General features: G+C 40.1%; 3 protein-coding genes across 3 annotated transcripts; all 3 read right to left on the reverse strand.

The window, feature by feature from the left end:
• Positions 1–4,722: 4,722 nt before the first annotated feature.
• Positions 4,723–5,487, reverse strand: ATC70_003361 (uncharacterized protein; the record flags this gene model as incomplete). Its single annotated transcript, XM_064822723.1, has 2 exons — positions 4,723–4,984; positions 5,054–5,487. The coding sequence occupies 2 exons, from the start codon at positions 5,485–5,487 to the stop codon at positions 4,723–4,725; spliced, it is 696 nt and encodes a 231-aa protein (XP_064679323.1).
• Positions 5,488–9,429: 3,942 nt separating this feature from the next.
• ATC70_003362 (uncharacterized protein) lies at positions 9,430–11,660 on the reverse strand (the record flags this gene model as incomplete). The annotated part of the gene is made up of 6 exons (XM_064822724.1): positions 9,430–9,736; positions 9,794–9,933; positions 10,001–10,264; positions 10,356–10,658; positions 10,720–10,834; positions 10,912–11,660. 6 exons carry the CDS (start codon positions 11,658–11,660, stop codon positions 9,430–9,432), a joined length of 1,878 nt encoding a protein of 625 aa, XP_064679324.1.
• Positions 11,661–11,824: 164 nt separating this feature from the next.
• On the reverse strand, positions 11,825–14,380 carry ATC70_003363 (uncharacterized protein; the record flags this gene model as incomplete). The annotated part of the gene is made up of 1 exon (XM_064822725.1): positions 11,825–14,380. One exon carries the CDS (start codon positions 14,378–14,380, stop codon positions 11,825–11,827), a length of 2,556 nt encoding a protein of 851 aa, XP_064679325.1.
• Positions 14,381–14,901: the final 521 nt, after the last annotated feature.

Raw genomic sequence — 14,901 nt, forward strand, 5'->3', positions numbered from 1 at the left:
CGACACTTTGATTGGTTTCCTGATCTACGTTTTGCTTTGGCGATAACCAATCTAAGTTCAGGTGGCTCGCGCTGCTGTGGACCGTTGGCTAATATTACAAAAGTAATAATAGCTAAAAGGTTAGAAGAAACTTGATTGTTAATTAATAGTAACTTGATATATAAAATTTCTAATCATATATGAACCATGCCTGACAAATACTTCGCAGCTCAGCTTCCATATTAGGGTTGTAAAAGTGTTTAGGGACTATAATAAATTTATTATGTTACGATATATAAATCTTATTGAACAAGTGGTAGTATTGAGATTACGTGATGGATATATTGTGATAAAAATATAAATAATCAGTAATGAAATATATATTTACCAACGTTCAATTCCTGCCAAAAAAGAAGACCATTCTTATATACTAATGTTTCAAACATGTGAATTGATACATACGGTATGCAATGTAAATTACTACACTACCCTAGTACGTAAGAGTTCGTAGAATATAGAATCTCAACAAAATCATGGAAGGAAGGTGCACTTGTGCCTTAAAGCCCTCACACCGTAATAGACTCACAGTAGAGCTCATGAATGGTTTTTGTTTTATCTTAATACAATTCTTCTGTCCTAAGATATGACAAAAAATGCCCTCCTACGAAATCGTCAATTTTTGGCTAAATTTTGCCTGTAAAGCAAGGCGAAACTTGAGCGACGATTTTTTGGATGCACAAAGAAGAAGCTGTCGATTTCTCATGATACATTTATGCTGGAACTTCAAGGCAGGGCGCATTCAGTAGGGGTTTGTTTGCATTACGCTTTGATACGTACTACAATTAGATTCCTAATGACAGAAACGTGGTAATTTGTTAAAATCAATCAAAAAACCGCAGAAACTATTCTACCGAAAATCAGTTTAATAGCTTAAATCAGTACAACAATAAAGACATCTACCATTTAAGACCAGAGCTTCGTACAACGCTAAGTATCAGGATCATCAAATAGAAATGTGATTTACTTACTCGTTTAGCAATGCGAACTACAACGCCTTACTTATAGGTCAAATTCTGTCCAAATCTAACCATTTTAAAGCACGAATAACTCATGCCACAAGGCGTCTTGGGCTCTTGGAATAAGACCAAACAGCTCCTTTTGATTGCGCTTTACTTATTGATGCTTTATCTCAAATCTTTTTGGGTCGTTGCAAATCCATGAAAATCCTTATATTTTTCATGTGTATTAGTAAGGGAAAATTCTTGAAAATCAAACGATCGCGTTTTTCACCCCAAAAACGAAGACTTTTCCTGTAATACATATCAGACCAAATTGGTCGTAAAGATACAATGCAGCACTGGAAACTGTTTCTATGAGACTTGTATATGCTATATCTTGACATATTCGCAGAAAATCGGGTTTGAAATATTTGCAAATTGCTCATTAGTTTCGGTCTGAAAGCTGAACGTAATCAGCATCAATCGATGCGCCTTTATTGACTCTTTATAAACGCATTAGAAAGTAAAATATAGCAACGACAGTTTTCATAGTCAAATTCAGCAAAAACGTCTAAAGAATGTGAGATCAAATCAAATTTGAACACAAAAATGCCCACTGCACAATTTCAAATTAAAGTGCAGCAGTTGCAGCTGCCATGACAGAAGACTGAGATCAAATCTACTGGACGTGACGTCGGGTAGGCCGCCCTCTCGTTTTCCCGTACTCCCTTTTTTTACTATTTTTTTGCAAAACGCGTTTAGTATAAAACCATGCTGGACTGGGAGCCCTTTTGATTGAAAATAACACTTTAGCTTCTGATAACACGGGTTTGTACTGTTAGAAGTACTTGATACTGCTTCTTTGAAGCGGAATATTGTAGATACCAATTGATAACGAGCACTGGACGACATAGAATCGTCACTAATCGAATTTGCTTATTAGGTTCTCATAATTTTTTTACTTGTTTGACGTCGGTGCTGCTGCCATTACTTCTCTGCTATCTCTGCTGTCTGCTTCTTTGGTTTATTATGTCTAATAGCTGCTTCTCCGGTCCCTGTCTCTGGCGGTTGCTTCTTTAGTCTTTGTCTGGTCTCTGGTGTCGCTCGTTCTTCGGTTTTTCTATGATGTTGATGTCGTTGCTGCTGGTTTTGCTACTGGTGTTGCTACTGCTCTTGACACTGGCGTTGTGGCTACTTCTGTTTCTACTGGTGTTGCTACTGGTGTTGTTGCTACTGGTGTTGCTGCTGCTAGTCTGGTCTTTCTTGGTCTGCTGCCTCTGTTGTATGCTTGTTCTTTGGTCTATCTCTGGTTGCGGTAAGTGGTAAGTAACCTTTTTTCTTGTGGTCGCAATGATATAAAGCTTCTCTGGACGTTTGTATTATTGCTTCCTTTCTCGTGGTAATGCATTCGTAACGTTTGCTTTGTTGCACTTTTTTTTTCTTTTGTTGGCTGTGATACGATCAGCTCAACGAATGCTTGCAATGTTGTTGCTTCTTATGTATGAACAACAAGCATGATGTACTACTATATATCTGTATTGCCGTTGTAATACTACTTTGTTATATGGTCGTGGATTGTTGTTTGTGTTGACTATGTCGCTTCACATGAAACAACATTAGTCATTATGTTATATTATACACTTATAATACTGCTGTTGCTCCTGCAATTGTACGTGTTTATGTTGCTTGACATCCGACTATTATCATGCGCGTTGCTCATGTATGCATTTTTGTTGCAATAACAGCGAGTTGTTCTGAACATCTTTGATGTTGTATTTGTTGTTACGCTTTTCTTCTGACTCACTTTTTTGTGTGAGTGTTTCTTTTTTTTTTTTGCCTACATACTACTCTACTCCAATAGTACTGTAGCATGTTCTTTTCTTCTTTTCTTTTCTTCTATTATGTTTCTTTGAAGCATACCTTTTTTTTGCGTTGCGGTGGATGTGCCTATCACTGAAGCTCAACAAGACTTTATCCGACACCAGGAGATAGATAGGCTGCCTCCACTTGGTTATCGCTACTTACTTTAGTGATGATTGAGGGTCTCAACGCCAGAATCTAAAGCTAGGTAGTGTAAGTAAGGCATACTCTAGCACCTGAGGGAGATTTGATGATAGCAGCGGCTATATTGCTATTATAGCGGCGCTTAAAATTGTGCCTCACATCCAAACAGGGGGAAACCCTCGCAAATTTTTTTTAGGTCAGCGGAGTTTTCAGGCGATTTGATTGGCTGAGAGTTCGAAGCAGCAAAGGTCTACAACTAGTTGATTTCCTATTGGTCTGTCATTTATAATAGTTATGTGTTTGTAATAAAAGAATGACCAAATGAATATACAGTGCGCGAAAAAAACGTTCCAGTGTTTTGTCAATTCGTAGTTTTACACTTACAGCTCTGTCAATTTTTCTCCAGTTTTAAAACTAAAGTAAGACTACGAAAGCTTGGGTTTTTAGCCACAAAATGAGCTACTAAAATAATTGACACAGTAGATATTGAGCTAGTGCAACTGACGTAAATTTGTTGTGCCAGAAGGGCTACAACTGTCTATAAAGATTAAGGTATTCTTGATGGGTAGATATGTCTGTGTTGTGCAACAACATGGACAAGCTATGATAATTGAAGTGCATCTCAGCTATCTAAATACTGAGGTTCACCAGATGTGATAAGCGTTGTACAAGATAAATTGCTACTTTGGCATTCAGAACTTAGTATAAATAGAATAACTCTTGTCTGTTTAGGATATAGATCATCTCTGAGAGGCAAATGTATTAGGAGTTGTATAAGAGAATCTGAGAATGAGCTGAGATGCATAGTACAGTGCGCGAAAAAAACGTTCCAGTGTTTTGCCAAATTGCACTTATAGCCAGTTTTCTCTGCAAATATCAAAGCTACTGGGGTTTGCTTAGTTTCATAAATAGCCTAAGTAGTTGGCTATCAAATGATATATTATGCACTTTATTCACATAATTAGAAAAAGAACGGTAGCCTTATGAAAAGTGAAAAGTCGAATTTATTAAATTTTATAAAAAAGCTCAATATTTAGTTGGACAACCTTTACTCTTGATAACCGCTTTAATTCGGCGCGGCATGCTGCCTATGTATTTAAGACAGTCTTCTTTTGTGAACTTATACAATTCCTGTTCAATTCTGTCTTCTAGCTCAGAAAGGCTGATGGCCCTAGTAGGGTACTTGTTCAAACGACGTTTTAGTTGATGCCAGACATGTTCAATGGGGTTTAGGTCAGGGCTTTGGGGTGTTTAGAATAACAAAATATAGACAGAGTAAATACAATTAGAACTGAATATATTTATTATGTTATTCCAAGATTGAATAATGATCAAAACTAGTGTAGATATCAAAGGTATTTATAGTTATTTGACAGTGCCGCAGCAATAGGACGTTGATCTTGAATGCGGGATAATTGTATAAGCCTTGAACCAGTAACGAGGATGTGCTGCATCAGAACTCATGAACCACCAGTCAAGGATAAACAACAAAGATGATCCAGGATAGAATGTTCTTCCTAATAGCTTTGACAGAAGAACATTTGTCGGAATTGAAACCCACTTCCAGGGACGAAAGGCCATAGGCTACCACTCTCTAGGAACCAGGATATAGATTAGCCATTTGATGGCACCACTCATGTTCCTTCGTGCTGCTTGAATAAAGACCTCTCACTTCTATTATGCATCTCAGCTCATTCTCAGATCCTCTTATGTAATAAACGACGCCTAATACATTTGCCTCTCAGAGATGATCTATATCCTCAACATGTGGTCTTGCGTTATCTTGCTGGAATCTAAACGTTTTCTTGTCCAGCCCATAGTACTCAATAGTGTCTAGCAAAGATGAGTCCAGAATTTCAGCATAAACTTCTGAGTAAACAGTTCCTTCGGTAATGGTGGAGCCATAACTGGGTCCCTCCGCTGTTATCATGCCCCAGAAAACAACGCCACCACCGTCTCCCTGAACTTGAGCCTCAGTTTGATGAGGCATCAACTCAGTGGGCCTGTCAGTTCAGTAGAAAGATTCGCCGTCAGATCCCCACATGTTGACCCTGGTTTTATCGGAAAATCACCATTTACGCCAATCGTCCGCAGTCAAATGTCGATGTCTCTTGGCCCACACAAGACGCTTTTTCCGGTTCTCCGCAGACACGAAATTGGTCTTTACCTTTCTTTTAGCCTTGAACCCTTTGCGCTTGAGTATATACTGTATATTCCTCAAAGTCATCTGAACTCCCATATGAGCAAGGTAGCACTGCACGCCCTTGGGGCCGTCTAAATTACCATTGCGGAGATTCCTCTCAATGTAGTTCATATTCTGCGTAGTGATTTTGCTGCGTCTTCCGGGTTTGGCATGTTTTGAATGAACAAGAAACTTCTTCCTATAGCGAGAAAGTACACTGACGGACAAATCTGGGAAGATTTTTTGAATGGCACGGAGGGAACAGCCTTGGTTGAAAAGAGCCTTGACAGATCCTTGAACCTCCTGAGGAATGGGACGTGTCATGGTAAAAAAAGTGATGAAGTAAAGATGGTAAAATATAATGAGGGAAAAGACCAAAATCTCAGGCTTCGTTATACTTTTTTAAGCATTCCTCGGATAACTAACATTTTAAACATAACTGATGTAAAAAATTACGGCTCTCGGATCATTTTTGTGGAATGTATACAAACAATAAGGTCATCAAGCGATATTTCCAATTTTACAAAATCGAAAATTTTTACGTTACGTCAGTTGCACTAGCTCAATATCTACTGTGTCAATTATTTTAGTAGCTCATTTTGTGGCTAAAAACCCAAGCTTTCGTAGTCTTACTTTAGTTTTAAAACTGGAGAAAAATTGACAGAGCTGTAAGTGTAAAACTACGAATTGACAAAACACTGGAACGTTTTTTTCGCGCACTGTATATTCATTTGGTCATTCTTTTATTACAAACACATAACTATTATAAATGACAGACCAATAGGAAATCAACTAGTTGTAGACCTTTGCTGCTTCGAACTCTCAGCCAATCAAATCGCCTGAAAACTCCGCTGACCTAAAAAAAATTTGCGAGGGTTTCCCCCTGTTTGGATGTGAGGCACAATTTTAAGCGCCGCTATAATAGCAATATAGCCGCTGCTATCATCAAATCTCCCTCAGGTGCTAGAGTATGCCTTACTTACACTACCTAGCTTTAGATTCTGGCGTTGAGACCCTCAATCATCACTAAAGTAAGTAGCGATAACCAAGTGGAGGCAGCCTATCTATCTCCTGGTGTCGGATAAAGTCTTGTTGAGCTTCAGTGATAGGCACATCCACCGCAACGCAAAAAAAAGGTATGCTTCAAAGAAACATAATAGAAGAAAAGAAAAGAAGAAAAGAACATGCTACAGTACTATTGGAGTAGAGTAGTATGTAGGCAAAAAAAAAAAAGAAACACTCACACAAAAAAGTGAGTCAGAAGAAAAGCGTAACAACAAATACAACATCAAAGATGTTCAGAACAACTCGCTGTTATTGCAACAAAAATGCATACATGAGCAACGCGCATGATAATAGTCGGATGTCAAGCAACATAAACACGTACAATTGCAGGAGCAACAGCAGTATTATAAGTGTATAATATAACATAATGACTAATGTTGTTTCATGTGAAGCGACATAGTCAACACAAACAACAATCCACGACCATATAACAAAGTAGTATTACAACGGCAATACAGATATATAGTAGTACATCATGCTTGTTGTTCATACATAAGAAGCAACAACATTGCAAGCATTCGTTGAGCTGATCGTATCACAGCCAACAAAAGAAAAAAAAAGTGCAACAAAGCAAACGTTACGAATGCATTACCACGAGAAAGGAAGCAATAATACAAACGTCCAGAGAAGCTTTATATCATTGCGACCACAAGAAAAAAGGTTACTTACCACTTACCGCAACCAGAGATAGACCAAAGAACAAGCATACAACAGAGGCAGCAGACCAAGAAAGACCAGACTAGCAGCAGCAACACCAGTAGCAACAACACCAGTAGCAACACCAGTAGAAACAGAAGTAGCCACAACGCCAGTGTCAAGAGCAGTAGCAACACCAGTAGCAAAACCAGCAGCAACGACATCAACATCATAGAAAAACCGAAGAACGAGCGACACCAGAGACCAGACAAAGACTAAAGAAGCAACCGCCAGAGACAGGGACCGGAGAAGCAGCTATTAGACATAATAAACCAAAGAAGCAGACAGCAGAGATAGCAGAGAAGTAATGGCAGCAGCACCGACGTCAAACAAGTAAAAAAATTATGAGAACCTAATAAGCAAATTCGATTAGTGACGATTCTATGTCGTCCAGTGCTCGTTATCAATTGGTATCTACAATATTCCGCTTCAAAGAAGCAGTATCAAGTACTTCTAACAGTACAAACCCGTGTTATCAGAAGCTAAAGTGTTATTTTCAATCAAAAGGGCTCCCAGTCCAGCATGGTTTTATACTAAACGCGTTTTGCAAAAAAATAGTAAAAAAAGGGAGTACGGGAAAACGAGAGGGCGGCCTACCCGACGTCACGTCCAGTAGATTTGATCTCAGTCTTCTGTCATGGCAGCTGCAACTGCTGCACTTTAATTTGAAATTGTGCAGTGGGCATTTTTGTGTTCAAATTTGATTTGATCTCACATTCTTTAGACGTTTTTGCTGAATTTGACTATGAAAACTGTCGTTGCTATATTTTACTTTCTAATGCGTTTATAAAGAGTCAATAAAGGCGCATCGATTGATGCTGATTACGTTCAGCTTTCAGACCGAAACTAATGAGCAATTTGCAAATATTTCAAACCCGATTTTCTGCGAATATGTCAAGATATAGCATATACAAGTCTCATAGAAACAGTTTCCAGTGCTGCATTGTATCTTTACGACCAATTTGGTCTGATATGTATTACAGGAAAAGTCTTCGTTTTTGGGGTGAAAAACGCGATCGTTTGATTTTCAAGAATTTTCCCTTACTAATACACATGAAAAATATAAGGATTTTCATGGATTTGCAACGACCCAAAAAGATTTGAGATAAAGCATCAATAAGTAAAGCGCAATCAAAAGGAGCTGTTTGGTCTTATTCCAAGAGCCCAAGGCGCCTTGTGGCATGAGTTATTCGTGCTTTAAAATGGTTAGATTTGGACAGAATTTGGCCTATAAGTAAGGCGTTGTAGTTCGCATTGCTAAACGAGTAAGTAAATCACATTTCTATTTGATGATCCTGATACTTAGCGTTGTACGAAGCTCTGGTCTTAAATGGTAGATGTCTTTATTGTTATACTGATTTAAGCTATTAAACTGATTTTCGGTAGAATAGTTTCTGCGGTTTTTTGGTTGATTTTAACAAATTACCACGTTTCTGTCATTAGGAATCTAATTGTAGTACGTATCAAAGCGTAATGCAAACAAACCCCTACTGAATGCGCCCTGCCTTGAAGTTCCAGCATAAATGTATCATGAGAAATCGACAGCTTCTTCTTTGTGCATCCAAAAAATCGTCGCTCAAGTTTCGCCTTGCTTTACAGACAAAATTTAGCCAAAAATTGACGATTTCGTAGGAGGGTATTTTTTCGAAGCGTGAACACTCGCACGCTATAATAAAAGTCTTCGTTTTAACGGTCTAACACGCAATTGCTTGATTTTGAACAAAACTTATGAGGTACCCCTCATGGTATAGAGGTACTTTTCGGCGATCCCAAAAAAAGTCGAACAGTGGTGTCAGCAAATAACTGATATTATGGCAGTTTAAAACGGTTTTTGAGATTAGAAAACACGACTTAATTGCATCAAAATCTCGTTTTACTTTGCATATTCTGGAGCAATAAAAGGTAATGCAAGCACGCTTCCTGCCCGCATATGATTTGTGCCTATTGATATAGACGTGAAGTATCTTCAATGATTCAGATCTACAGTTCTAGATAGGCTCCATATGGTGAAGAGTCGAGAGCGCCACATTAGCAAGCCAACTGATAAAACTTCTGTATTTTGCTGAGATGAACAAAAGCATTCATTCTCTATAATGTTATACTAATCAGTAAAATTAAATGAGATGGTTAATATTCCATAATGCTAGCATTTGTTAATACCAAGAGCATGGGAGATATTTTTCAATCTGATTGTGGCATTCCACGCTCTTTTGCGCCCGTGCATGCACTGATTCAAGAGAGTCAGACTGCACCCGATGCTAACACATGTATAGTTACCTTCCATCCTAGAGATGGATGTCGCCTTTCTTTAAATAGGCATTTTATTCTTTTAGGAGGAATGCTTAGTTGAACGTGATTGCAAACAAGCCTGCTCAAACCTGTTTATGACATATAAATAGCCTTGTATGTTGAGAAGAGCCAGCTTAGAATTACATACCATTATCAGCTATGGCAATATACATTTTATTTTTGAGTAATAAGAATAGAATAGATAAATATGATTTGTTAAACTGATTTTTTGGATTCAGGAGAGGACTCTATTTGGTACTCATGAGGGATATCTTCGTTGTGTTCCAAGACTTTCTTGGCCATGAAACCCATGAATCTGTTACCATAGACCTTGGGCTTGACAGCAGAGATTTCATTCTTGTCCTGAGTTATTGATTTAAAGAAATGCTCGGATTTCTTCTTGAGATCGTAAGGCGTTAAGATGTCAATGATACCCAAAAAGTAAAGAGATGGTGCTGCTCTATTCTTTTCATCCGTTGCTTGGAAGCCACCATCGTCAGAGTAGAATGCACAATTACGACGTCTATGGTTCATGTTAGATCTGCAGCTTAGGCCAAATGCATACACACACACAACTTACTCATCAAAAAGCGTATCAGGTAATTCAGAGGCATTGAGACGATCAGGATTAGCTTCCATGATTACCTTTCGATAGACCATGGCTTTGCTTTCACGACGTTTCATCATAGAAGCACGACGTTCTGCTAATTTAGTATTTGGCTATGCATTATTTAGATGTGGTGAGCATGCAAATCTATAAATAGTGCTGTTTGTGGCTCAAATTTACCTGGAAGGTTTGTAATGTGGAGTTGCGGACATTGTCCTTGTTACCACGGACAATATCATGGACACCAATCATCAAACTGTAATCCATGATATTCATACGCACCAGCAATTTGACATCTCGCAATAATTGAGTGATGAAGAGTTTGCGCTTGACAGGACCAAGTTGTAGTTTGGCAGCTCGCTTTTCCCAGTTCAAGTCCTTCATGACAGCATAGGGATTTTTGCGGATTTCTTCTTCAGGTAAGAAACGGCCGATAGTTGAGCCCTACAGAGAGAGCTAAGTCAGTCATTTGTACATCTACAAGCCGAGATGAAGGTTTTTTTTTTTTTTTTTTTTTTTTTTTTTTTTTTTTTACCTTGAGATCATAAGTTTCGTGGATATCTTTGTTGGGTGGTAATACATTGCCCATGACGACAAAATGGATTTTGCGACCATGGGGTAACTTGACTCTATGAAGACCATAGTAACGGCAAAGCAGGGTATCTGGATTCGAGGAAACATGATCATGGTATTCCTTGAGAATCTTTCTCATGAACTTGTGCTCTGTATGGTGGATAGTCTTGATGATGAAGCGATAATCTCTCGAGTAGTAAAAGAAACTACCACTTTTACCGGCAGAAGCGAGCTCAGATAAGATATATTTACTCGTTAAAGAAATCTAGATACAGAATAAATGCGTCAATAGGTTTTAAACTTGACAGGAAATTCGTCATTTTTACCAGATAATCTGCTGGATCAATACCAAATCTCTCACGCAAAGCACGGAAGACCCAAGGTGCATAATCTTTAAACTTGAAATCATACTTGGCTCCAGGTGTTAGCTCATCACCTGTGCTATAAAAAAAAAAAAAAAAAAGACAATTTGTTAATGACACAGTCTACTGGACGGCACAGGGGGGAAAATCATTTACACATCAAATGCTAGTTTGTGAGCAGCCGAGAAGTCTTGCTCTACTAGAGGTCGGTCTATTTTTGCCGAGACTCGTCCGACAGCAATACGAATACCAGTCAACATGTTGTACATTAGAATGTAGTTTTGATGGCCTTCAGAAATACGAGTACCCATCAAAACTCGGTCTTCATCTTCCTCTAGAGGCTTACGACGGGATAAACGACGGAATGCCTTTTGTCTAGCAGACAGTTCTTTAGCGAAATCCTCGCTCACAGCTTCTGTAGATGTGCCGGCAGTTGTGTGATTTCTGGTAAGTCGGTTTTTTTGCTTTGTTTGAGCGTTCTTTTTGAATGATGAAGCAGGCGCCAGATTGAAGCTGGTGGAGTATCGCTTTGGACCTGGGGGTGGAATAGCGTCCATGTCCGAGTAAGGCGTTGGATCTGTCTCTGCACTCTGACCTAGAGACAGCTGAGAGCGGGGCAGACTGAACTGTCTGTTAGCTTCGTTCTGATACAAATGTTCATTAGTAGTAGAAGTAGTAGTAATAGAAGTCGTAATTGGGTATTCGTGGATAGATGGTGTATTAACAGTAGAGATGGAATTATTAGTATTGGTGAGTATGGAGCGTGGTTTTTCGTTAGAGGCTGGAATGAGTGACATTATGTTGTGAGAGTGTTGTTGCTGCTCCACATGGAAACCATCAGGTTTACTTGAAAAGTAATCATGTTGAGGTTGTGGAGGTGTTTGTTGATGGGCTGCCAGAGCCATGATCTTTGATATAGAAAAGAGGAGGAGCTTATAAGAGTTGAAGGAAAGGAATTGTTATTTTGTATATGAAAAAAGAAAGAGAAAGAAAGACAGAAAGGGAGCAAACAGGGGATTCATTTTATTATATAGATACAACCACGTGCGACATAAACAATTACAGTAGCTTATTTCATTGCTCCAAGTCTGTAGCTTCTCCATTTCTGGTATCCAGTGCGACTGTAGAAATCAATTAGTTCAACCCAGTCTACATAGGATACATCCACTCCGCGTTCCTTGAGCGTCTGATTAGCATAAGAGACCAATCCAATGCCAATGCCTCTTCCTCTCTCCTCTGTAGCGACGCCAACACATGCCATTCCGCCACTCTTTTTTGTAAACAAGCTATCATCTGTCCAAATCAAATCTGTACGGTACTCGTGAGAGCCTTCAGTAGTAAACAAAATCAAGCTTCCTACAATGTTGCCATCCTTATCTCCTTCTCGTGCCACCACCAAGTCTTGATAATCGCCTAGATGAGCATGGTGTTCATATGTGGATACCCAGTATTCAAAGTAGCGCTTTTGAAATGCTATCAAGTCTCCTATTTCAGTGGGATCAATGGTGCCAAACCAAATGCCTTCCTTTTCCATTCGAGCCGTTAATGCAGCCGGGATGGTGTAGTTCCTGATATCGCCCATCAGGTCCCAAACATGCTGAGTCAGTGTATACCCGCGCCGACTGAAAAAACCTTGAGCTTGTTGGCCTAATATATCATTGTCTGGGACACCACAAAAGAAACGTGGATAGCTAGATCCAAGCATGACTCGTGTGGCGCCCTCCTCCCGGAACATATCCAAGCAGTGATCATTGAGTCTGGTTCCAATGCCTTGGCGTTGGTAGTCAGGATGAACAATCAACAGAGCGAGTTGGCCTGTCTTTTCAATGGTCTGTGTTGCTGCAAATCCCACTAGTACATCTTGGCTGTAAACGCAAAAATGGCGTGGCTTTTGTAGGCGAGAGAGAACAAGAGAGAATTTTTCCAAAGAGAGAGGCCACGACTTGTTGTAGATGCTACTCCAGAGACGATGCGCTTGTTTGGTATCTTGATCCGTGTAAGGGACGATCGTCCAATGTTCTTGAGCAGCATGTGCGTCTGTATTTGGGATGGTGATAGGAAGATGATTGGACTGAGGGATTTCACCAAAGATCAAGCGAACAGCAGCTTCATGAGCAGGAGGAGTGTACTCATAAGTGACTAAATAGGTGCTGATGGAGGGGAAAGCCATCAAATCGTAAGGGTTAATTACTGCAATCACAATTAATTTCTTTGCGTGCAATGAAGCCAATTTAACCAAATCAGCTTGGAAAGGGTGCAAGTTGCCGTTTGCTGTGCCAACAATCACAATAGTGGCAGATTTGATAGCATCTGTCAAGTCTGGTGTATTTTGCTTAAAGATGATGTATTCGGTATTGCTGTGGCGACGATATAACGAGTCGTACATTGAGTTGAAGGGCTCTGTTTCCGAGTCAATGGCAAGCGTTAGAGGCACATCAGCAGCCAAGAACAAAATCTTGTCGTCCTGAGATGGCTTGATGGGGAGCAACTGCTGCTGATCACGCACCACAGTAGGCACCTTGTTGTAAAGACGCTCGCTCAGTTCCAAATGTGCTTTGCATCCAACGTCAGTCAAATCTTGCTTTTTAAGAGCTTCATCCCAACTAAGAAAGCGATCCTTGAGAGCGGCTACTCGACTCAAAGAAGCACTCAAAGCATCCTCGTTCAGCGTCCCTTCCTGAATAGCTTCGCCCAGCAATTTGAAAGCGTCTTGTTGGAAGCTGAGTGTATGGGAGAGCATGCTAATGTCGTTCCCTGCTTGCAGAGCCATCACTGCACCACGAGCAGATCCGACTGTATCCTTGATAGCATCCATTTCCAAACAATCTGTAATGATAATACCTTGATAGCCGAGCTTCGTTCGTAGCAAATCGGTGGCAATTTCCGATGCGATACAAGCAGGACGATTCTCTTCCGCAATGATTTGAGGCAGAGCGATGTGGCCAATCATGACCGATGTGGGATGAGCGTCGCTCTGAGCGTCAATGCAGTGCGTAAAAGGAACAAGTTCCGTTTGTTCCAATTCATGCAAGCTTTTATCAATCACAGGTACACCAAGATGTGAATCCGTAGCCGTGTCACCATGGCCTGGAAAGTGTTTGATACTAGTTGCGACGTGATGTCGATGATAGGCCTCTATCTCAGCCAAGCCCAACTTGGCTACCAAATGTGGATTCTCACCAAACGAACGAACGCCAATAACAGGATTCAAAGCGTTGTTATTCACATCCATGGAAGGTGCCAGATTCCAATTGATACCCAATGCAAGCAACTCTTTGGCAGTCGCGGTCGCGACTTGATAGGCTGCACTTGTAGAGTCGATAGCGCCCAAGGCCATGCTTCCAGGCAGGTACGTACCACTCGATCCCAAGCGACGCACAACGCCGTTTTCTTGATCCACAGCAATCAACAGAGGGCGAGCATGACCTGCTTCTTTGGCGGCTTTTTGCAGTGTATGAGTTAAACGCTGTACTTGTTCAGGAGACTCAATGTTGCGAGAAAAGAAGATGATGGAGCCTAGGTTGTGATGACGAATCAGGTCCAGAATGCCCTCTGTCGCTTCCAAACCATCAAAGCCACACATCAGTAATTGACCCATGTCATGCTGTAAATCGGGTTTTGTCATTTTTGGTGATGTATAGAGCAAAGGGAAAGAAACAAGTTTGGAAAAGAAAAGAAAAGGGAGAGGGAGATTCAGGGAAGCATTTTAAGGGTGCTGTACTCTCAGTTATTTCACACACGCTTTGATTTCGTAAGGGTCACACCAAACTGTAGAACCTTAAATGTCTAATTTTACAATTGATGATGATTCATGTGCCAGGGCAACCTAGAAAGATGTATCGTATAGACAAGCGATGCCCAAACTGTTGCCGCATTCATATTCACCAGCAAAGTCTGCAGCGCTCAAAGAATCAAATCAGTTGTCGTGGCATCGTTTCACTTTCCATCAAGCAGGATTAATGTGAAATAGACGCATACTATTATGCTGCCAAATCAATTTGAGTGAACACTTGTAGTAGGGTGATAATCGTTTCAGCATATGGTATGTTCAGTCGCTTGTACCAGTCTCTGTCAAGTTTGCGTGTTAATTACAGTTTTTCTGTGCTGCTGCTTCATAACCAACCAACACGTTTGAAGGTCATCATC

Source organism: Mucor velutinosus (assembly GCF_035048745.1).
Source record: "Mucor velutinosus strain NIH1002 chromosome Unknown tig00000165, whole genome shotgun sequence".
In the NCBI taxonomy this organism is placed as follows: Eukaryota; Fungi; Mucoromycota; class Mucoromycetes; order Mucorales; family Mucoraceae; genus Mucor; species Mucor velutinosus.